This window comes from Gadus macrocephalus, chromosome 16, assembly GCF_031168955.1.
Source record: "Gadus macrocephalus chromosome 16, ASM3116895v1".
In the NCBI taxonomy this organism is placed as follows: domain Eukaryota; kingdom Metazoa; phylum Chordata; class Actinopteri; order Gadiformes; family Gadidae; genus Gadus; species Gadus macrocephalus.
In genome coordinates, this window is record NC_082397.1 from 19,646,175 (window position 1) to 19,670,969 (window position 24,795).

The 24,795-nt window shown below is 45.4% G+C and overlaps 1 protein-coding gene across 1 annotated transcript; it reads right to left on the reverse strand.

Annotated features, from left to right (window-relative positions):
* Positions 1 to 400: 400 nt before the first annotated feature.
* LOC132474574 (alpha-2-macroglobulin-like protein 1) lies at positions 401 to 23,936 on the reverse strand. Its single transcript, XM_060075353.1, has 36 exons — positions 23,801 to 23,936; positions 21,828 to 22,008; positions 21,269 to 21,425; positions 19,858 to 19,910; positions 19,460 to 19,480; positions 19,041 to 19,209; positions 18,807 to 18,891; positions 18,566 to 18,686; positions 18,156 to 18,270; positions 17,943 to 18,058; positions 17,629 to 17,793; positions 17,157 to 17,393; positions 16,971 to 17,034; positions 16,455 to 16,600; positions 16,062 to 16,211; positions 14,877 to 15,014; positions 14,217 to 14,325; positions 14,058 to 14,148; positions 12,897 to 13,125; positions 12,208 to 12,334; positions 9,479 to 9,600; positions 9,012 to 9,063; positions 8,024 to 8,107; positions 7,586 to 7,762; positions 6,995 to 7,076; positions 6,381 to 6,537; positions 5,441 to 5,506; positions 4,396 to 4,564; positions 3,876 to 4,072; positions 3,461 to 3,676; positions 2,513 to 2,631; positions 1,742 to 1,832; positions 1,466 to 1,534; positions 1,278 to 1,383; positions 1,141 to 1,182; positions 401 to 931 (listed from the first exon to the last, which is right to left on the reverse strand). Exons 1-36 carry the CDS (start codon positions 23,875 to 23,877, stop codon positions 852 to 854), a joined length of 4,380 nt encoding a protein of 1,459 aa, XP_059931336.1. The 5' UTR covers positions 23,878 to 23,936; the 3' UTR covers positions 401 to 851.
* Positions 23,937 to 24,795: the final 859 nt, after the last annotated feature.

The window sequence follows — 24,795 nt, forward strand, 5'->3', positions numbered from 1 at the left end:
AACGTAGATGGCTACGGTGGGTTCTATTGATAGCGTAGATGGGCTACGGTGGGTTCTATTGATAGAGGAACGTAGATGGGCTACGGTGGGTTCTATTGATAGAGGAACGTAGATGGGCTACGGTGGGTTCTATTGATAGCGTAGATGGGCTACGGTGGGTTCTATTGATAGCGTAGATGGGCTACGGTGGGTTCTATTGATAGAGGAACGTAGATGGGCGACGGTGGGTTCTATTGATAGAGGAACGTAGATGGCTACGGTGGGTTCTATTGATAGAGGAACGTAGATGGGCTACGGTGGGTTCTATTGATAGAGGAACGTAGATGGGCTACGGTGGGTTCTATTGATAGAGGAACGTAGATGGGTTCCATTGAAAATCAAGCAGTGTTGTACGAGGGAAAAAGATTTTATTGTGGCAAAATTTAAACTCTATGGTAGTGATGAATTAATATAATATTTGTTAGAAAGAGAATAAAATGTCGAGCAAGGCGCACTACATGAAATCACAATCACAATTCACCTGTAATCACCCAGCCTGTGCAGACAAACTTCTACCTAAGCTGTTTTGTAATACTGGTTTGTTTCCGTCGTTCGTCATTCAATCCCAGTCGACTGTTGGACCATTATTGTGTTTACGGTACCTTGTTTCATAGCTCACTGTCACGCCAATGGAAACTATGGATTATCTTTATCGATTAAAAGACAGAATTGTAATTGAATAAACACTGGCTTTCTTGAATGCATGTCATCTTGGCAATTTCCTCTTTTTTAAAGTGTATATGTTGAAATGAAATCTCATCTTTTGTCATTAAAAGAATTCACTGGCTACAATTAACAATGTAGCACAACCATTAGTCCGGCTTTAATTTGATTGATGTGCTTCTTGTTGGTGGCTCCGATCGTTCCAATAGTAGATCATTCACATCATCACCTACAAGATTAAAGAAGGTTATTATTTGCAATTCTCAAGTTGTAATTCATGTATTTTTTGGTTTTTAGTTTTTGCTTAAAAACCAAAAAGAGGCACAGCAGGATCTACACTTTAACTAATAACAAAACAGCAAGCTGTAATGCGATGTACACATTAGGCAGGAACCTTGGCAAGCTTCAGCTGGCCGTGGTTAAACTGGGTGTACTTACGCTCCGCACAAGGGGAGGAGTAGTCTGCCACTGCCTCGTCACCTTGGAAACAACACAAAGGACAATCAAATGAAGAGCACTCCTCCTAACTCCTCCTCACACGAGTCCTAAGAAGTGGGACTGCGGGGGGGTCATACTTGTCTGGTAGTAGTCGTACACCTTCACCACGGCCGGCCTCAGGTTCCTGACGGCCTCCTCCTCCTCCAGGGTCACGCTGTAGCTCCTCAACACCTCCTTCTTCAGCTGCACACAGAAGAACAGTGAGGGGAGAAGCACAGGAATGTAAACACAAGCATGATGGGAACAGGGCTCCCCTGGTACGTACGCCGTCCAGGTAGATGTTGATGTAGCCCTCCTCAAAGTCCACACGCTTCACACTGCTCTCTCTCTTCAGCTGAGAGGGAAGAACACAGAACGCTTGCTGACAACCATCTTCATGTTGAAAAAGAAATATGAATACAAAACAGAGCAGTGCATCTAAACTCATTTAAAGGGCTACACACAGACCAGTGCATCTAAACTCACTTAAAGGGCTACACACAGACCAGTGCATCTAAACTCACTTAAAGGGCTACACACAGACCAGTGCATCTAAACTCACCTCCTGCAGAGTGCTCTGCTGAAGGCCATAGCCTGACAGGAGCTTGAGGTTGATGATCACCATGTTGGTCTCCTCTCTCCTACCTTGGTACCTGAGCAACACGGGCAGAAAACCTTCTCAGATGGCCATTCAGTTAACAAGTTCACCTTCCAGAAGACGGTCTTAAAAGGAAACCCAACACAGCATTAGAGGTCTTCTGAGCCAACGAGCAACATCGTAAGAAGTTCTTTGTATGGTGGACTCTTTGATTCAGAACCTCGGTGACGTTACCAAGCGACACAAAATGGCCAGTAACAGGTAATTCAAGCAATGACGAGCAATTTCAGTCCATATAAACATCTGAATTTGAATGGAGATTTGAACAAGGATCAAACCATTGCATTATGATGTAGTCCACTAGATCCCATTTCATCTAAGATAAGTTGTTTTAGGGGTTTGGTTTGCTTGCCATCTATACAGGGCTATGGAACCTTTAGGACTGGAGAGCCAGTGGGCAGATTTTAGTTACAAAACAATAAATCAGTGTGTCTCATTAAAAAATGTACTGGTTAAGTCCACAGTGTACCCTTTAGTCTAGAATTCATTCCTAGACTCGTGTTGTGTTTGATGTTCTGTTGTTGGTGGATCCAATGGTTGTATACTGTACATTCACTAAGCCAGTGACAGCACACAGCCGGTTTCCCCGTCTATCTGGTAGGTATCGTTGTGGTCCATCTGCTGAGGTCTCCACCACCCCTCTCTCAACAGTCTGGCCTTTTGCCATAACCTTACCTGAGGTCCACTCTGATGGTCAGTGTGGGCCGGGTGCTGTTACACACAGCGGTCGTTGTTGCGACGATGTGGAAGGAACTGAAGTCACCAGGAGGGGGGATGTTGTAACGCATGGCGATCTGGTTGGTGACAACAAGGTGAACCAACATCGGGGTGGAATTACTTGTTGAATTAGATTAAGTGCCATCCCCCTCCAGGAATATTGAATCGGGGGCTTACCCCGATCTTGGGGGAACCGTCACCATACAAAAACAAAAACCAGGAGCTTACAAAGTCCAAAAATCTCTCCATATGCCAATATATATTTTAAGGCTGAAACTGAACTAGTTAATTAGTATTATCAAACTGATTATATGCATTTGTAGGTACCATGAAATCAAAGGCTATACTAGCTCATCTATGTATTAAGGAAAGTTGGGAAGTTCGATACAAAATATTTATATACAGACCATTAGTACTAAATTGATAGAATTGTAGAAGTTCTCGAAGAAGACTTTCAACATGCCTATCTTTTAGACCATGGTTGACAAATATTAAGGACTATTAATGAATGCTATTCTAAGTTAAGACTTTATACAAGGAAAGCCTTTATACCTTCCAATGGATGAACACAAATAATAAGAGCTGCTGCTTGGCACCCATAAAGCGGCAGTTGACCAGAGATGTGTCATGGGGCAACCAAGACAAACGCTCAGGCTTCAGTGACTAGCATCAACCCATGAGGTGGGAACCCCTTCTTGGCTTCTTGGAAACCCCTCCTTCCTCCTCCACCCCTGGTCCCGGACACAGCCCCGGTCCCGGACACAGCCCCGGTCCCGGACACAGCCCTGGTCCCGGACACACCCCTGGTCCCGGACACAGCCCTGGTCCCGGACACAGCCCCGGTCCCGGACACAGCCCCGGTCCCGGACACATGCCTGTACATAGTCCTGCCCCTGGGGGTCCCACCTGTGCCTGGACACAGCCTTGCCCCTGGGCCGTGATGCGGTAGTCCCCGGGCAGGCGGTCCAGCGCCTGCTCCTGGTACAGCAGCCGGGTGCTCTGGTCCACGGTGAACTGCCAGCTGGCCCCGCCCAGCGAGCTCAGCCCCACCACGCTGGCGCCCTCCGAGCTGTAGGTGGCAGCGCCGTAGCGGGCCAGGGCCTGGAGGGCCACCACCGTGTCCTGTCAGGGTCCAACAGGGTTTACACGTTGCACCGGGCGTCACAACCACACATCTCCTCAGTTCATTTAAAATCAAACTGTGGTTAGACAGGACAGATTGAATGAGATTCTGGAACGTGAAAGCTTGCGTGTGTGGGTGGACGTTAATGCTGGGGGCCATTTAGTATCACACAGTGTACATTGGTGTGTGTCCTCCGACCTGCGTAGAGGCGAAGCCGCCGTAGGGGTTCTGCTGTTGGATGAGCCAGCGTGTGATGCTGGAGGCATAGTCGAGGTCGAAGCCCGGCACCGGGGGTCCGGAGAGAACCGCAAGCAGTACGTAGGCCGTCATCTCAACCTCCAGGGAGTCCAGAACCTTCTCAGAGGCCTCCGCCCGCTTCCAGTGGCGCGTGCCCCCTAGAAGAGCAGAGATAGTGAGGGGCTTTTGTGAGAACTACACTTGAACTACTGCAGGAGTTCTAAGTTTATCTTTATTCCTTGAATATAAAGCCACATGTATTGAAAACAGTCATGCCTGGCTTAAATACTGTCTTTAACACATATACAGGATACATCTGATCCCCAATATTTCTTTGAATGAGTGCGTGCCCGGCAAATATTGGAAAAGTAGAGTGCCTATGGATGATCTAGTCTAGAACCTGATCTAATCAATGTTCTCCTCAAAACGTCTGCGGTCAGGCTACTTCATGCGTGGGCAGGCCGAACAGAGATGCAGCTACCGTCTGTGACAGAGCGCTGGTGGAGAGCGGTGAGGAGCGCGGCCCTGGTCTGCTGGTCCCCTGCCAGGGTGAAGGTGTAGGAGAGGAGGGCTGTGGTGTACATGTTCTCCAGCTTTCCCGCTACCGCCACTCTCAGGCACTGCAGGCACCCAGACACCATGGGGTCTGCCTGCAATGGGCACACCAGGGAACAAGGGAATCAGCTATATACTGTATCTATATGGGCACACACACACCAGACAGACAGACGGTATAAATAAATATCTCTCTATATATATTTATATCTATACCATCTTGCACAACATAAGCTAGAGAGCGAGATATAGAGCTCATGTGGTGACAGACAGTATTTTTTTTATAAAATCCTTTCGTTTACCTTGACAGCTGTCAATTAACGGTGAATTATCAAATATAATTCACCGCCGGAAGTTGTGAAGAGCAGTCTACAGCATTGAGAAGAGCCGTGTAATTATCCATAATAATGTAAGGTTTAGAAGTTAAATATTTGAAAGTTGTAGAATAAATTAATATAATTTATATTGGAGTTAATTTGCTAGAAATGTACTTGCAATCAGTTAATCATTTATATATTTATGTTACACAATTATTACTTACATATTTAACACAGTCAGGATATTCTGTTGAATCTGCCTCTCTGATTCCCTCACGTTTACCTCAGTCTAAATTCTAGCTCCTGATTGGTTAGTTCAGTCACATGATGGGTCCGAACAAGGAAGTGTTTGAAAATAGATTAACGGCGATATTTTTTTTAACGCCCGATAAAAGTGAGTGAGAGAGAGTGTGTGTGTGTGTGCGTGTGCGTGTGCGTGTGCGTGTGCGTGTGCGTGTGCGTGTGCGTGTGTGTGTATATATATATATATATATATATATATATATATATATATATATATATATATATATATATATATATATATATATATATATATATATATCTCTCTCTCTCTCTCTCTCTCTCTCTCTCTCAAGGTGTTTCTATGTATAGCTCAAGGCGTTTCTACATATCCACAGGGACAGGGGCACTCACTGCATCCAGCTCCAGCAGTGCAGCAGTGATGTAGGCGGTCAGAGACACGTCGTCGCTCACCCCGCCCTGGGGGAACAGGATGGAATGAGCTCAGGCTGCACCAAAGCACGTAGTAAACACAAGAAAAGAAAAGAACCACGCCTCCTTGACTGAGTGGGAAGTCGCTGGCACTATGGCGATGGAAGGAAATGAGCCCTGAGTTTCTGGGCTCATTCTTGTCACCTGACACTGAACCACTGGGGCACGGGTAGGGTACAGAGGTGTGGAGATAGGCCTGCTGAGCTCCAGCTGGACGCAAACACACATCCTCTAGGATACTTGGAAAGGAACAAATCTTAATGTCCTTCAGACAGTAGATGCCCTCAAATCCACCCCAATTCACTCGGGTTTATACGGATCATGCAAATTCGTTAACTACAGATACGCATGATGAATCTGGAATTCCGGATTTGATCTGAAAATCCCATCGCTTTTGACCTACTCAACTTGGAATAGAAAAGTCAATTTTTATTTTCCTAGTACAGTTCTCTTTTTTACTGACCCACAAACATCTGAACTGAAAAACAGTTGTCTACAAAGCAATGTGATATCAGACATCTGGCCCAGATGTCATTATGTCTGAGTTCCATCCCTCCTGCTGTTAGCACTAGACATAATACCTTGTAACAGAACTAGGCCTGAGGATACAAGTGTAACATTCTTCAGACACACGGCTGTCAGGTATTTACATCGTCTTTGGACTAGATTTCAAAAGCATGTCTTTGTTATTTATTGTAAGTGTGCATCGTGAGTGACAATAAATTCCCAAATGCTATTTTACCACAGCTGGGAGGACAGGTACCACACCCTTCTAGCACGTCTTAGGGGAACAACTGTTGGTCATACGAAACTCCTGAATACATTTGCTGCCGTATGGCTCCTTTGGATTGATTAAAGTTACCTTCATGCCGTTGTGAAACAGTTTTCCAACTGATGAGATGCATCCATCTTTCCGCCGGTGGCTGAGCAGCCAGGTTCTGGAGTCCACGATTAGTTTGGGGTCGATGAAGATGTAGGGCTTGGCGCCGCCAAACGACTTCATCACAAAGGCAGTCAGCCTGGGACAGAGAATGAGGCACAAGCGCCACAAACGACACATTAAGAAGGTAATGGTAAGAAAATGAGGGGTGGGGTTTCAATGCCCTTTTATGTTTCAGTGTGTAGGATCATGCAGAGACGCCTGGCTCCCAGCACCTCTACACCAACCTCTTCCCTGTTTTGCTACCATTGCACCTGACCATTATTGTGGCAGTCATTGCACTCCTAACCAACCCTGGAAGGAGGGTTCCCTCTTTCTGCGTTCCCTCCCAGGGTGTCTTACCAGCTTATGAAGGGCCCCACGTACGCACCTGAGCTGGTGGTACAATAGGGGCCTTTTAAGGGACTTTTCCTTTCTCTTCGAGGGGGGGGGGTTCATAAAATGTGCCCTGTACCAGAAGGAAACCCATGCACATGGCGGGAAGACCCACCTGGTTACCATGCCAACTACGAAGAGAAGCCCCAGCTGACACTCACCAGGTGTTTCCAGACGCGTCGCTCTTGCCAAAAGCACTGTAGGAGCCATCGTCATGCCGGTAGGTGAGCTCTCTCTGGTAGCCTGCACATGAATGCATAGGATGCTCAGATTGTAGATTTGCATTTGATACATGCAAAAAAATATCTAAATTATAATTTAATTTGTGATTCCTATGGCTGCTCTGCGCTCTGCCCAGTTGTTTTCTAAACTAGGTTCTTCTTTCTTAACCTCCAGTCTTCATCAATAGGTCTCTTCCTCAGGTTTTTGCCCAAAAAGACAAACCCAAAGCAGCAGCAAGCAGTGACTTTTGAGGCGATGTATGCTGGGGACCGCCCCCGGTCCCCCGATGTGTCCTAGTTGAGCCACTAGGGGGCTGTGTCACGTGACCTCGAAGCTGATGTGAATTCAGCTCACACACTCAGAGCTTTGAGCCCCTCCCCTCTGAGTAAGGGAGCGTTGACATGGAGCGCATGGTGAGATCTGCTGAACACTGGCCTCACCACGAGCGTTTCAGAGTGGAGACCTTCTGGTGGGACTGTGTATGATGTTGGGTGATAATAGTGCTGTCTGGTGCTCTCTGCAGGCCTCACCGCTCTCCAGGAAGCGCGTGGCCCGCTCCTTGATGGCGGATGTCAGCTGTGCGGTGCTGGTCAGGTAGTTGAGGATGTAGATGTTTGGGGCGAACAGGATCATGTTCTGCTCCCCGCAGCCGTACGGCATGGCCAGCAGTTTGTCCAGGTTCTTCATGGCCCGGCCCATCAGGTCCCCTGACACACACACACACACACACACACACACACACACACACACACACACACACACACACACACACACACACACACACACACACACACACAATATGGGAGATGTAACAAAATACGAAAAACAAATGTACCCTCTTCAAATATTTAAAAAAATATATATTTATTTAATTATAATTATTTTTCATTGCTTTATTAACAATTTTCCATAATTCTATACTATGATTGCATTATTCAACATTTGTTGGATATCTTTAAGGTACTGACCCAACACAGAGAAAGAGGCCCTGGCAGAACCAGCCACAAAAAGGTCTGGCAGCAGGAGAGAGATGTTCTTCTCTGCTGGCTTCTCTGCTGAAAAAAAATAAAAATAAAAATGAAGAGAGAAAATGTTACAAGGTACGATTGACTTCCATCAATCCATCTTCTACATCGTTTAAAATAAGTTAGTAGGGAGCATTGTAAATTATCTAAAGAAATAATGATTTACTATTGTAAAAATGATTAATTATTGTAATAATTTACGGTTACGGTAGACATTGTGTGTCTATTTGTACGTTTTTCATCCAGTCATTTATCTTTGTGGGGCGTGTCGAAAATGTACAAAATCAACCATTTTAAATGAACAGTTATCTGTAATCTGACAAATTCAAATCCACGCAATGATGAATACTTATGGATCGGTTTAAAAATCTCTGGATTGTCATGGCTTCATATATTTAGAACTATATAAATCTAGGATAATATTATTGTTATTAACAGTCCTTTGAGCATTTAATAGATCAATGTTGGTAAAATGTAAAGGATAACATTGGCAGGCTTGCATTTAGAACTTATTCTATTTAACCCTTAGGTCTGGTGTGGGTTCTGTCTATATAATAATAATAATATATATTATTATTAATATCTCAAGGAAAAACTGGAAATGGGCTAGCAATATTTGGGCTTGCTTCAAGCGATGATTCTCCCCCATATAAACAAGTTCACTTTCTTTGTCCCTTGTCAGTTGGTTGTATGTTTCACGTCCCTTTGTCATTGTGGTCTCTAGTTACTATTTGTCATGCATTTGAACCTTATCCCTTTTGGTTCCTGCTGCCCAGCCAGCCTGGCCTTCCTCAGAATGCATGTGTTGCAGAATGACCCTGGACCTGTCTTGCCGCTGTAGTCCTTAACATAGAGTTGTTGACCCTTTTTCAGTGAGGAAACCCAAAGTAGGTTGAGTAAACAAATGGGAACCAACTGAGGGATGACTGACCTCCAGGACAGAGGAGTGCATTGTGGGTAACAGCCACCGGGGTGCCTTCTGCCTGGAAGGGAGAAGAACGGCACACTTTCACTATGAGGATTAACATCCGCTTTATTCCTAGAATGCTAAAAACACAATTAAGTCAACTCTAGTGTACAACCCCCATCATGTTGCTCTGGGGTCTCTATGGTCCTTCAGAACCGGCCCATTGAGTCCTCTAGCAGGGCTTTGACCTGATGGTTCACTGAACATTATCACTGCTTTCTGTGTGGGAGCTTATCATCTAGGTTTAGCATGAGCGTTTCAAGACCTTCATGATTAACACAGAAAATAGAAGATTTAGGATTAACACAGAGCGACAACATGTTGGGACTTAAAGAGATGTTGGCTTTTCTTTTACACATGTGAGGACCCGTGTGGGGCAGAGTACGAGGTTGGCAACGTGTGTGTGTACCATCCATGAGCGTGAACCTCACCTCCACCAGTAGTTTGCGCACCACTGTGTCCACCCGGCCCACCGTGGGCGGGGGCGCCACCTCGTTCCCACACAGTTGCTCCGTGTGCAGCGCCTCGGCCCGGACCTCCAGGGTCACCTCCCCTAAACACACACACACACACACACACACACACACACACACACACACACACACACACACACACACACACACACACACACACACACACACACACACACACACACACACACACACACACACACGCACACACACGATCGTTGCTAATCGATCAACCTTTTTATTTGCCCCCTTGTCACTTGATTTGTGTTTACAATACAAGGCTTTCTCCATCCGTCTTAGACTTGACCCCCCCACACATCCACCTCATTAACATGACTAACATCTCTCCCATCCTCAACATTACCAAAGCCCTCAAATCAAAACAAAGACAAAGAGAGGTGTCTCTCACACCCCTCCCTCAGGGAGAGGTTTCTGGCTGTTTCGTCAGAGGGACTACCTGACTTGTTAGCGACGGTTAGCATTCTTCAAAGGAATGGGGAGTGTGTGCGTGTGTGTGTGTGTGTGTGTGTGTGTCATCACTGCTGATGTGGGATGGCAGGCCATCGCTGGTTCACTGACAGGAGAGGAGGTGGGCCGTCTCTGGCAGCAGCACTGCCTCCACTTTTAGAATGGCCTCCTCACTATAGTAGAGTTAGAGTAGCCTCCTCACTATAGTAGAGTTAGAGTAGCCTCCTCACTATAGTAGAGTTAGAGTAGCCTCCTCACTATAGTAGTTAGAATGGCCTCCTCACTATAGTAGAGTTAGAATGGCCTCCTCACTATAGTAGAGTTAGAATGGCCTCCTCACTATAGTGGAGTTAGAATGGCCTCCTCACTATAGTGGAGTTAGAATGGCCTCCTCACTATAGTAGAGTTAGAATGGCCTCCTCACTATAGTGGAGTTAGAATGGCCTCCTCACTATAGTGGAGTTAGAGTAGCCTCCTCACTATAGTAGAGTTAGAATGGCCTCCTCACTATAGTGGAGTTAGAATGGCCTCCTCACTATAGTAGTTAGAATGGCCTCCTCACTATAGTGGAGTTAGAATGGCCTCCTCACTATAGTGGAGTTAGAATGGCCTCCTCACTATAGTAGAGTTAGAGTAGCCTCCTCACTATAGTAGAGTTAGAATGGCCTCCTCACTATAGTGGAGTTAGAGTAGCCTCCTCACTATAGTAGAGTTAGAATGGCCTCCTCACTATAGTGGAGTTAGAATGGCCTCCTCACTATAGTGGAGTTAGAATGGCCTCCTCACTATAGTAGAGTTAGAGTAGCCTCCTCACTATAGTAGAGTTAGAATGGCCTCCTCACTATAGTGGAGTTAGAATGGCCTCCTCACTATAGTAGAGTTAGAGTAGCCTCCTCACTATAGTAGAGTTAGAATGGCCTCCTCACTATAGTGGAGTTAGAATGGCCTCCTCACTATAGTAGAGTTAGAGTAGCCTCCTCACTATAGTAGAGTTAGAGTAGCCTCCTCACTATAGTAGAGTTAGAATGGCCTCCTCACTATAGTGGAGTTAGAATGGCCTCCTCACTATAGTAGTTAGAATGGCCTCCTCACTATAGTAGAGTTAGAATGGCCTCCTCACTATAGTGGAGTTAGAATGGCCACCTCACTATAGTGGAGTTAGAATGGCCTCCTCACTATAGTGGAGTTAGAATGGCCTCCTCACTATAGTGGAGTTAGAATGGCCTCCTCACTATAGTGGCGTTAGAATGGCCTCCTCACTATAGTGGAGTTAGAATGGCCACCTCACTATAGTGGAGTTAGAATGGCCTCCTCACTATAGTAGAGTTAGAATGGCCTCCTCACTATAGTAGAGTTAGAATGGCCTCCTCACTATAGTAGAGTTAGAATGGCCTCCTCACTATAGTAGAGTTAGAATGGCCTCCTCACTATAGTGGAGTTAGAATGGCCTCCTCACTATAGTGGAGTTAGAGTAGCCTCCTCACTATAGTGGAGTTAGAGTAGCCTCCTCACTATAGTAGACATTCTGCAGCAGATTGACTCAGTGGAGTCACCGCTGTTTCACATCTTTCAAAATGACAGTGGCAAAAAGTGAGGATTATCTCCATCGCCAACTGCTCTCCCTAGACACTTAAATCAGGGGCATGCTCCAGTACCAATATAATGCCCTCCTCAACAATATTAAAATCCAAAGCACTTTGTTAATCAGCTGCACAATGCGCGGAAAGATCGTCTACCATCATGATCAGGCTCAGTGAGAACTGCTATGTGAGAGTCCTCTCATCACAAAGACCAAAGTGCTATAGTGCTGGCGCTGCTCTACGCCCTTCAGTAGAATTAGTACACAGAAGTGATTTTTACAAATGTTATTGGTGACGGATGTTTAGTGAAGCCACGAGGGACGCTTGTGGTGCTTTGATCACCAGACTGGGGATGTTCTTCAGAGACGCAGTGGCAGATCCTTTCCTGTGATTTATCTACGATGTGCGAATGGGCCTGTGACGCTACAGTGAAGAAGACTTCTGACATTTACAGCGAGGAACGGAGCGCACTCAGAACTGAAATGGAGAGAAAATAAAAAGAGATTCATTTTAAGAGCGGCTGCCGCTACTCTTCTGGACTGGGATCAATTCATTGTATTAGATTGATCTGATTGTCCTTCCATGAAGGAGGCGAGTTTCCTGCGGTGGTAAGGGCATAAGGAGCAGGTCATTAGGTCCTACCAAGGGAGGAGGGGCTGACCTCCCACTGGAAAACCCTGCTCTCCTCTGCACACACACACATGGTGTACTGGCAGTCCGCACACTCTCTGAGGGAGAAGTGGGACGAGTTGCTCAGCTGGACCCTGACCTGCAGAGAGGGAGCGCAGAGTCAACACACATCCAGTACATACTACATCATGCATACTATACTACAAACTAGACTGCATCCTATACTACAAACTAGACTGCATCCTATACTACAAACTAGACTGCATCCTATACTGCAAACTAGACTGCATCCTATACTGCAAACTAGACTGCATCCTATACTACAAACTAGACTGCATCCTATACTACAAACTAGACTGCATCCTATACTACAAACTAGACTACATAATGCTATACTGCATACTATGCTACGTACTATATCCCATACTACAGTATACGACATACTATATCCCATACTTCATACTACACAACCTAATACTATACTGCATACTATGCTACGTACTATACTACAAACTACACTACATCCTATTCTTCATAATACTACACTACATGATACTATACACAATGCGTTGAAATTCTTGGATGCAAGAGGTGTAAAAAGGATCTCTTCCTTTCTGAGTAGCTTCTAATGAATGGAGAGCGTCCTCGGCCCCCCTCAGCCCACCGGGGGGCCGGGGGACACGCAGCACGGAGAGGCCCACCATGATGCAGCTAGGGAAGTAGTTGAAGACGGTGGCTCTGAGCGTGAACACCTCCCCTCGGACCACCGAGTAGGGCAGCGTGAGGCTGACGAAGAAGGGCTGGAAGGCCACCAGCGCCGTGTCCCGGGACAGGCCGAAGCCCAGGGAGGAGGAGGTGCAGAAGGCCTGGGCCCGCCAGCTGGTGATGGTGTCAGGGAGCGTCTTCACCACGCTCACCGACCCGCTGTCTCTGCAGATGGAGAGGGTCCCCACGTCAAATAGGGACCTCCAGTGTGTTAAGGGGGTGTGGTTGAGATTCAACCGCTCATTTAACCACCGTCATTTATCAGAAACGGCACAGCCATCAGCCAGAGATGACAATACACTGAGGATATCCTTTCAAGATGATTAGGCCGGCCTTGCCGACAGTATAAGACCATATGTCCATTTAAGACGGCTCAAAGCTGATGGGAGTGCTCGTGACCAATCAGGACATCTTCCCTGATGGGTTGGGGGACCCCAGGCTCTTCTGAGGGGTGGGAGATGTTATTTTTACTGAAATGGTTTCAGTTCCATTTTAAAATGAGATACTTGTAACTCTTGCCAATTATCGTACTTCTGCAGACATCCTGCCCATTATTTCAATTTAGCAACATACTTCTCTAATTAGTGTAGGTTTAACCTGAAGAGTAGAGCACTAACCAAACGGGATCAGATCCCAGCACTGACCCAACAGGGATCAGATCCCAGCACTGACCCACCAGGGATCAGATCCCAGCACTAACCCAACAGGGATCTGATCCCAGCACTGACCCACCAGGGATCAGATCCCAGCACTAACCAAACGGGATCAGATCCCAGCACTAACCCAACAGGGATCAGATCCCAGCACTGACCCACCAGGGATCAGATCCCAGCACTGACCCACCAGGGATCAGATCCCAGCACTAACCCACCAGGGATCAGATCCCAGCACTAACCCACCAGGGATCAGATCCCAGCACTGACCCACCAGGGATCAGATCCCAGCACTGACCAAACGGGATCAGATCCCAGCACTGACCCACCAGGGATCAGATCCCAGCACTAACCCAACAGGGATTAAATCCCAGCACTGACCCAACAGGGATTCAATCCCAGCACTGACCCAGCAGATCCAGGTTTCAGGAGTAGAGCACTAACCCGACAGCGATCAGCTCCCAGATCCAGGTGTCAGGGAAGTAGCTTCTCACAGTTTCTATTTTTTGCCGATTTCCCGGGGGTCCCGATGACCCTGAATGGAGGGGATTTTCAGTGTCAGGCATGTCAATTAGACATTGCTTAACATCCTCAAAGATCCGCCGATATCAAGGAACCTACCGGCGCTGCCTTCAGGCATGTAATATCTACGGTGCACACAGGTGGCTGGTTTCTTCACCTCAGAGTTGGTCACAAGTTTTATTCCAATTTCCTAAAAGTGTGAGTAAAAAAAAAAGTGCAAAATTCTGTTTGTCATCGGCAGTTAGGAATTAGAACGATACATAAATATTGTGGCAGACGGCAGGGAGGAGTGGTATGTTTGGAGGAGAGGGGGTAAAAACAAATTGTATCAATAAGAATATCGTTAACATCAGGGGTTGATTATGAGAGAGTGAGAGTGAGAGTGAGAGTGAGAGACTTTATTGATTACCTGGACCATCTGACTACCCCCCTGTGTACAGACCGCTTTGTTTGAGGGCCCTCCTGGTGACGGCCCCTGGATACGGATTACCCTTTTCCCCACCCTGGTGATAGTTATTTACCCTGTAAATCAATCACCCCTTTGAACTGCTCTGTGTGTTGTATGGTTTTATCTGTTCAACTTGGTGGCTTGGAAACCCCACACCCACTGGCCTGCTACAATATATAAATAACATTACAAAAGGGCAATTTACATGTCAATATGCATAAGGCATCATGGTCCAAATATTATATTTGACATAATTATTGATGTATTTCCTCATGCCATCACTCATATCTTACTTTAAAAACCTTGTAGACGTCGTCCTTCGCGGTGGATTCCTCCATCTCTTCCCAGGGATTTGAGCAGGGATCCGGCTCACGGTCCTCCACTCGGTAGCTGAAGCCACTCAGCTTCTGCACAGGCAGCTTGTTGAACACCTTCAGATACCACGGATAAAAAGAGCGTTGGGACTGAGCAGGTGCAGCAGTCTGACATGACGATGTGTGAGAGAGGGCTGTTCCCGAGTCTGAGGTGAACCGTGTTCAGTGGGCTTAAAATGGGGCTCTCCAATGGAGGCCACGTAAGACAAGAGAAAGCCCAACTAACTAGATTTATCTCAACATTTATATGTGTATAATACTTGATTTTATTGTATTCAATGCATAGCCTTTTGAGATGTGTTTTTTTTAACAAAAAATTACACTCTCTGAATTGATTTTCTTTTGAAATGTGTCAAAGCCAACTATTGTTTCAGTCATGAATTTGTGTTTTTTTGTTATGTAAGCCTGGGCTACAATCCTGGGAGTGTTCAAATAAAATAAGCATATGTAGACCGGAAGTACGGATGTCTCCAAAACCTAAAAGGTGCCCCCCCACCCCGTTATATAAAAAATATCTGAAACTTGGTTTTTGGGCATTCATTTTTGCCAAATGGACCCATAATGTCCGCCTGGAAAGCTTTTCTATATATTGGAATCTTAAGTAAACCTGAAAAAACAAAATCCTGGTAAAACTGGTCACCAAATTACAAAAAAAGGGGGTCACGGATTTATGGGATTATTTTCCAGATGGTTGTGTTGAAAAGTTATCCAAAAATATGATTATGCAAATGAGACGCCATTATTCAATCAATCACAAATCCACAATTGTATTTGTCATAGTTAGTTGCCATATCACTATCCTTAAGAAACATTGCATTAAGTGTTATACAACAATATCCTGTTAGCCTTAAGCAGTCTTAACAGTAGCCAACTGTCAGCTTCTTGTGCTGCTTAGTTCAGAAAAGTAAACAGTCGACAGACTGCTGTTCACTTTTGGATGCAAACCCCATGGTTTACGAAATGGGATTGCCCTAAAAGCCCTTTTCCATAGTTCCTGAAATAGAAAAAACTATATCTGACCCTTATTAATCAACCTTTGAGCTGGGTCATCACTGGTTGTCCTGGGATGGAGTCTATGTCTTTGGTAAGAGTGTGAGAACGTACATAAGCAGCGCTGAGCTCCTGATCCGGCTGCAGCAGAAGGATGCTCTGGTCCACCGCCCTGACGGAGCACAAGGATCCTGGCTGGCTCTCCAGGCGAAACAAGGTCTCTCCTCCAGGCAGCTCTCGATCTGCTGAGAACTCCAGCTTCACCTGGAGATAGCAACACAAAAAAGGGTTGCAGCAACAATACCATGTATTAATGGCCATTCTGATCAGTTCCTATTGCTGTCTTTATGTATGCTCATTTAGAAACCACAACTTGCATTGTCATGTTAAACAATTTTCATTGGGTTTGGTCTTAGCATAACGTTACACTTTAAAGGGCACAGTCAAGTCACCATGAAATTCAATTTGACAAAAAGCTTTGTCAGACATTTCAGATTGATGTCTCACCCTATTCTCGAAGCACTGGTCCACTGGGAAGTCCATGTTATCCGCCAACACCTCCCCACTTGGCATCAAAGTGTACACCACCACTTGGGCATATGGGCTGAGGGCAGCTTTTCCAAGCAGGGGGATGGATAGCACTCCTTTGTTGACTAGATCGGAGGGAAGGGGAAGAATAAGGCATGGAGAGGGTAGTAGCAGCAATATAAAAAAGGTCTACTAAAGAAAAATTCAGAAAGCTTTGCAGTAATAATATTTCAAATGATAAATGATATGGCACATCCTTGATACATTCTTCTAAAATAGTTTTTAATGATTTGAAAGGCCAAAGCCTTAACAGATTTAGAAAGGCTGCGTTTCATATGATTGGTGCGGGGGTGTTGTTAAACGTTTCCATAACGCCCGTCACGCTATCAAGCAAGGGAGTGGAGCCAATAGGAGACGTCCTCTCTGGAAGAGAAGCTTCATGAGTGGGACTTGCACATTAATTATTATTTGAATATCTATAGAAGGATATTTTACCGATTCCTTCTTTTACAGCAACTGGAAGATGCCCGTGCCTCATTATTGCACCCTTGGACATCACCTAATCGGAACAGGGAGGGAGAAAGCGCTAACGCCAGAGATATATCTCCAAAGTACACATTTCTTTATAAATAAAGCAAAGCGTTGAAGTGTTTGTGTAAAGCGTTTACAACGCTGACTCACGGTGTAGTAGAAGGGCAGTTCCTCCTGCCCCGGCCTAAGCTCCTCGCCCTGGATGATGTACTGGGCGCCCACCTGGGACTCCCCCTCACAGAGGCTCTTGTGGCCGTTGGCTGAGATCTTCACGAAGCTCTTGCTCTTAGAGTAGAACGGCCCCATGAACAGCACTATCGAGGGGTATGCAGGCAGGCGTTCCTCATGCACAAATGACTGCCGTTCTTCCTTGGGTCTAGAGCTTGCCTAAAGGAGGAGATATTACAACACATGTCAACTTTTCTGATTGAACAGCTTCTCTGGGAGGTCCACTGACAGGGCCTTGACCCCACAGAGGTGTTGGTGTTGGAGGTTACTGGCTCACCCAGGGGAAACCCATGTGAACACGTGGAGAACATCCAAAACCAGGACCCAGATGCTTTTGCACCCAGGACCTTCTTGCCGCAAGTCAACGATACAACATACAGACACAAGGACAAACCGTAAGAACCACGCTGTTATTCCACAGGGAGGTGTCCAGGGAGAAAGATGCCACGCCGTTGTCTTGGGTCAGAAGCGTGAGGTTGTACGACGCTGCGTTGACGTCCACGTATAGATATACCACCTCGTCCCCCACCGCCTTCCTGTCTATTCCAGTCAGCTTGACCTGGAACCCAAGGAAGGAAACGTACACACACAAGTTTTTAATAGTTTTAAAACAAGCAAAGATAAAAAAAAATACATACACTACATACAGTACATACTGTATATATATATATAGATTGAATTTGATGGCTCATGGCCAATATCCATTACCTTGCCCTCGAATGGGATCCCTGGCTTATAGGCAGTATTATCTGCAACATTCTTAAATGTGAGTTCTCTGACATTAACAGAGAAGGGCGTTTGGCCACTGGCTCGAATGACCACCCCTACAAAATATACAGGCAACGGTCATTATTTGACACCAACACTGACAATGTCTTGTTTTGTCTGCAAAACAACTAATTAATTCATTCATAAACCTACCAGTGCCATACTCCTCCATTTCAGCCGTCACCTCAAACATGTCCCGGTACGTTTGATCTCTTGGGCCAAATTCTGATACCCTAATGAAGTGCGCTGCACAGCCCGTTCTGTCCGTCTGGGAGATAGAACGAAAAAGTGGTGCGAAGGTTAGCCAACACCTTCTGAAACCAAATAGATCAAGATCTAGAACACATATAAGCAGCATTAATATATATGAGGCAAATGACAAATAAGAGGAGTAATATTTCTATTTGAGTGATCATTTCTGTAAATGTTTGATTTACCTGACCCAAAATAACCCCAACACTACCCCATGCATTGGATGATATTTAAAAATGTCTAGAATAAGTCCGGGTTCATGTAGGAAGTATTTACGAGTCACATAACTGCAAGGTCTAGTTGCCACTTGCCTGCAGTTGTGATGTCACACAGATGTCTTCTGACCGGAAATAATGCCCTCTAAAATGGCCCTGGCCCTCTCTACAAACTACCACCTTGATGGACCCAAGGACAGGCTTTCCATAGGTGTATCTGTCAGAAGGAGGGCCTCGCAAGGCATTGGTGGATTAACAGTGGGAGGAAGCAATGATGACCACAGGCATGATGGGACTCAAGGGCATTTTCCATGAATTCTGCATTGTGGACACTCACCTTCCACAAATTTGTATGGGGACTTCTTGTTGTAAAATATTTATGACATTAGGTAGTCTAATGTTGACGGCATATTTTGGCAAAACTGAAAGGACAAGACTAAGTATCATTTTCCAAGCATGAAAAACCGCCTAATAAAATCCATCAGATTCAAAATGTTTCTAAAACAACATTTAGTGTGTAGCACCAGTACGTGTGTGCACGTGTGTGTATTTGTTGCAGTCGGGGGCAGACCGTATTCCTTGATGTCAAAGGAGCGAGAGGTGCTCTCTCCCTTCTCCGTCCAGGCGGTGATGGTGTAGGGTCCCTGGGCGGCCTCTGGACTCATGGGGTGAGAGAGGTCCAGGATGCCACTGACGGCGGCCCTATCCAGCCACTGCGCGATGCGGTTTCTGTTGGGGTCCTTGGCATCAAGTGAAAGACATGGAGACATGTACCAAATCACTGCGAATCCAGCAGGTATTGCTGTACTTACAGATGCAACTGATTATTTAAAAACCCCAAGATTACTCCATTTCCCTCCTATGCAAAGTCCATGGGATTTGCAGCGGTGTATAATACCTTTTTATTAATGGTTGGAATGAAAAACTTTAAAAATATATACACCAAAATGTACAAAAATGTATTATGTAGTACATTTGAAGAGTTCTTACCTGAAGCTCAACTGTTTTATACTGCAAATAAACGGGAAGGAGGTTTTTAGACATTTTATATTCATTTTCATAAATACATTTCTAGCTTTGTATGGCCTTATCATACTATTTGTATTTTCGATTCTTTACTCAAAGTATTTTCCTTCATATTATCTTTAGCTGAGTAATTATAATCATAAAGACCTTTTTATATGACATATCAATAGGAAATCCTTCCATAATGACACCAAAAGAATAGTAGTATGGAAGGTAATGGAGAGCGCGCCAGCAGCCCTAGAGGTCAGAGAGCTCAGCCTCCACTCCCCGTCTGGAGGGCGGCTGGAGTCAGTTTGACTGACGTGAACAATTCATGGCTCTCCAGTTTGATGATGGATTATAAATAAGAGGAATTCACGTACCAGCTCATTGAAAGGGATGAAGCCAGCGTCCATGGAGACGATCCGGAACTGGACTACAAATAAATAAATTCAGGTGTATTCAAATATATATTCAAGTGTGGACATTCAGAATGCACATGAGTCAAAGGGGATCACAAACAATCAAAAGGACAGCCTTATTTTCAAATCAAACAATAATCAAAACTAGAACAATTTGGTTTCAAGGAAACCAAACCCTCAGAGGTATTTCAGATGAAACCCGTCTATCCATAAGTGATATGGATCAATCCTAGTCCAAAGTTCCCCTTAAAAGGTATTTCAGATGACACATGATGTAGACGGTCGCTAATGCCCCTTTTCCACCAACAGTACCAGCTCACCTCGCCATGACTTAGCGTGGCACAACTTGGTTTGGTTTCAGGCACGTTGTGTTTCCATCTAGAAAGTATCTCTTTAACGTGGGCGGGTCGTCATAACACGCATGCACGAAATTGCGACATATACACGACCACGCGCCACATTATCAGACAGGGTTATGCACAGAAGCGTCTCCACCTCTGTCACAGTCCACAGCGTGTTCTTGCGCGCTGATCCTGCCATGTTCAATAATCAATCACTATTTTTGACTGAACGCTGATGCTAGTATTTAAAGATGCCGGGTGATGGTTGTCGGGTGTCGGGTGTCAGGCCCGGACGTCGCGCTCATCATTATTCGGCCAGTGGTGTAACTCTGGCCAATCAGTGGCCAGTAGGCTGTTTACGGTATGATCAGATCAGCTCTCTTGGAACCTCGACGGAGGTGAGACTGAAAAAGTACCTGACACCAGGTAACTCATTTTGGCGGACCGAGTCGAGGCAAGTTGAGCTGGTACTGTCGTTGGAAAAGGGGCATAAGCAATATGGAATTAATCCTGGTCCAAAGTACCCCTTAAAAGGTATTTCAGACTAAACATGATGTAGTGGGTCTCTAAGTGATATGGATTTATCCCGGTCCAAAGTTCCCCCTTAAAGGTATTTCAGATTAAACACGATGCAGTGGGTTTCTAGGTGATATGGATTAATCCTGGACCAAAGTTCCTGTTAAACAGTTCTTATCATGCCCACCCCCCTCTGGTTGTTGTGGGTGGAGACGGTGAAAGGCTGAACAGCAATATGAAAGAATAAGAGTCTGCCAGAAGTGGTTAGGAGGCATTGTCTATGTATTGATGAAGGACGGGGACTAGCTCCAACAGACTGTTTGGTTTTCCTTTCACAACAGCGAGAGAACACAAATATAATTTCCAGGTTGACGGAAGCCCAAAAGCCTACGCTTTGATCCAACCTATTTATTGCAGTAAGCAAAAAATGCAGAGCAAAATTTGTGACTACTGCAATACAGCGTTTCCCTCTCCCTGTAGGCTGGAGGCTTGTGACGGGGTGAGCACATGTGTACCAGTCTGTCCAGGCTTGTAGAGCGGCTTGTCCGTCACGATCAGATGAAGGAAGGCTGGAGGGGCGATGAGGACCTTGGTCTCCTTGCTCATGACGGCTCTCTCCCCCTGGATGGTCACATTGACCGTGGCCACCGTGCTGCTGGTCACCATGGGAACCTGCAACACCACCCGCCCCATCATCAAGGGCTCAACGTAGCTTTGAGGTACAACAACGATGCACTGAGATCCATCCTGCTGACGGACGCCCCGACCCCGACGCCAGTACCTGGACGCCGGCCCCATACAGGGCTCATGTACTGGTACAACCTCACCCATACAACCACCACATACCACGTTACGCAACATGACGGAACATCGAAGAGCCAGGGAACCCCAAACATTGTAGTTACTCTTAAACGTGGTTATCTATGCGTTAGTGGTTACATTACAGTGGTTAGTAGGGGTAGTAGGGGGGGTCTAGACCACTGATGAATGGGACTTGGGATAAAACCCTGCTCCGTTGAAATTAGTTTAAATAATGAAGTCATTTGTTGGTTCTTCTCCAAGTGAGGAGCAGACCTGAAAGGTGGAGCAGGCGTAGTAATCCGTGGAAACCGTCTCCTCCAGGATGACGGTGCTCCCGGACTGCGCCTCCAGAGTCACCCTGAGGGCCAGCGGCTCCGGGGGGGAGAGGACGTGGGCGCACAGCGTCTCAGAAGCCCCTCCGGTCACCCTGGAGCTCACAGTCACGGCGTAGATGCTGACGAGAGGAGGAGGAGCGGGGATCGTGATGTCTGTGGTCAATATTAACGGGATTTCTCTTCATTGATGCTCCCATCTGATTAATATTACAACTGATTGTTTACGTATGAAATACAACTATATTATTGGATATGTTCGTGTGCTTAGATGTTTTGGTCTTTGTATTAATTGTACCTACTATTCTTGAGTCATTGTTATTTCTGTCTGGCCAACCTTTTACACCCTGGTATAACCAAAAGCATATCCCTTAGTGGACTTGATTGCAAGCAATGCAAAGGAAAAAACACTAAAATGCTTCTATGTACAAACGTTCCCTTGTAATGGCAGATTGGTTCACCAGTACTAATGATGTGTTCAAAAACATTCCTGACAACCCTGATATTATTTTTCTGGCTAAAGATAGGAGGGAGGAGCCGTTGATGGAGGTGGGTTGTGTCTTTGACCTATACATGGACATAGCCTTTTATGACAAAATAACCAAATACCAGCCCATCAGTACAAGGATCAGAGACATAGGTTATGAATGCAAATTGATAGTATTAATCTTTGGCAGTTTGGGGCAAGTCCACAAACTCACAGTCAGTGGCCTTGGACTGGCAGGGCTCTCAAAAACCGGAGGCAAAATTCTGTTCTATTTCAGCTACAATAGGCAGCCTTGCTGTGTGGCACAGGTGATGTTTCTTGTATCCTTGAGTATCAAAGCTTGTTATCTTGTTAGCTAATATTTTAATCCTTTCTCTGTACTGAATGTAATTTGGTGGATTCAAATAAATTATTCAAATGTGTGTGCGTGCGTGATGTAAACCAACCTGCTTGGGAGTGCACGATTGCGTAAAACAGCATTAGTGTTGTCCAAGTAGGGGCGGATCTACAGGGGGGCCCACTTTAGAGCCTTGCCACCCCAGCTGCCCCCCTGACCTTTTATTCTTAAAACTGTATTTGTAAAAAAAATTAAACCACCACTATGTCCACAAGCCTCTCAAAGCATTGAAACAAACTAGAAAATGAACTGAAGGTGAAGATTTGGAAATGTAATCTAGGCCCATTCCCCTCAAACGCAACCCCTTGCAACAAAAACCGGTGTTGTTGTATAAGTCTTGGAGGCCTACGTTTAAGGGTTCTTCCCACGTACTGTCGTCTCATGCCCCCTTGCCGAGACCCTTTGCCACCCCATGTCTATGTTCCAGTTCGGCCAGTGTTGCCCCGCAATGGATTTTGAAACGAAATATCTTATATCGCTACGTGTGTTTCTAACGTTGCTGCATAAACCCAGATCCTCGGACCTGCCTTAAGTAATAATAATACTACATTTAATTTAGAGGCGCCTTTCAAGACACCCAAGGTCACCTTACAGAGCATATAGTCATCATTCAAAACTATGTAAAACAGACTAGGAATAAAAGGAAAACAGAGGTTAAACATGAAGAATAATAATAATTAATAACACTCAAAGACGCCTAAAGTGAAGGGGGGACCTCACTAACCACCACCAATATGTAGCACCCACTTGGGTGATGCACGGCAGCCAATCGGTGCCAGAACGCTCACTACACACCAGCTTGAGGTGGAGAGTTAGGGATGAGGTGGAGAGTGAATTAAACACTATCGACCACAATTAAACACCATCGACCACATGTAAACATGTAAACCCTATCGACCACATTTAAACACTATCGACCACATCCAAACACCATCGACCACATTTAAACACTCTCGCCCACATGTAAACACTAGCGACCACACTCAAACACTATCGACCACATTGTGTGGTCACAAGTGTGCATACTTACGTTTCGTTGAGGTGGGCGCGGGTTGGAGGCCAGGCAAACGCTGTCCAAACCAGCACGCACAGCAGGACAGGTGCCATGATGCTGCTTTCTGCGGAACACACCAACCAGAGTCTGACCACAGGAGGTCCAGATGCTCAGAGTATGACTTAAATCAGGCTATTTATACCCCAACTATCCAGCCACTCCCACCGAAAGTCCAAAAAAACAAAAAGCAATAGTCCATTCCCCCCTTAAAGGCACCCAGTGCAACTTTCGAGGCTTAAAAAGAAACATTCAATTTCTAGTCTTTTTTACACGTAGTAAGTTTCAATAACTCCATACCATTACATACCGACATTTAAGCAGCAAAGATGAGATGTCGTTGTGTGGTGAGAACTGATACAAAATCGATAACAACAACAATGCCGCCATTTTCTTTCTTTTTTGTAACCTACAATAAATAAAGCAGGCTTCCAGTCAATGGAAAAATGGCTTCTCCCCACCGGCGATTGTTGTTGTTTACGATTTTCTATCAGTTCTCACCACACAACGACGTCTCATCTTTGCTCCTTGAATGTCGATATGCAATGGTATGGAGTTTTTGAAACTTACTACGTGTTAAAAAGACTAGAAGTTTAATGTTTATTTTTCATTGAATGTTTAGATAAAGTTGCACTGGGTGCCTTTAACACCCCCACCCCCAGTTTGAATCCATGCAGAAGGCTTACTTTGAGTAAATGCTATTTTAAATTAGCAGGATTTCACAGGGATGAAGATGTACAGATTATCTTATTACATTAGAAAAAGCGTTTGCGATATGAATGAGCTATATGTAATGCGTGGTGGGATAGCAAATGGCAACGTGCTGCCAGCGACCCTTCAACAGGATTGGAATGACCATGAGTACGGGGGCCCGTTTCACAAAGCAGGTTCAACAAACTGAGTTAAAACCTTAAAGGCACCCAGTGCAACTTTCGAGGCTTAAAAATAAACATTCAATTTCTAGTCTTTTTTAC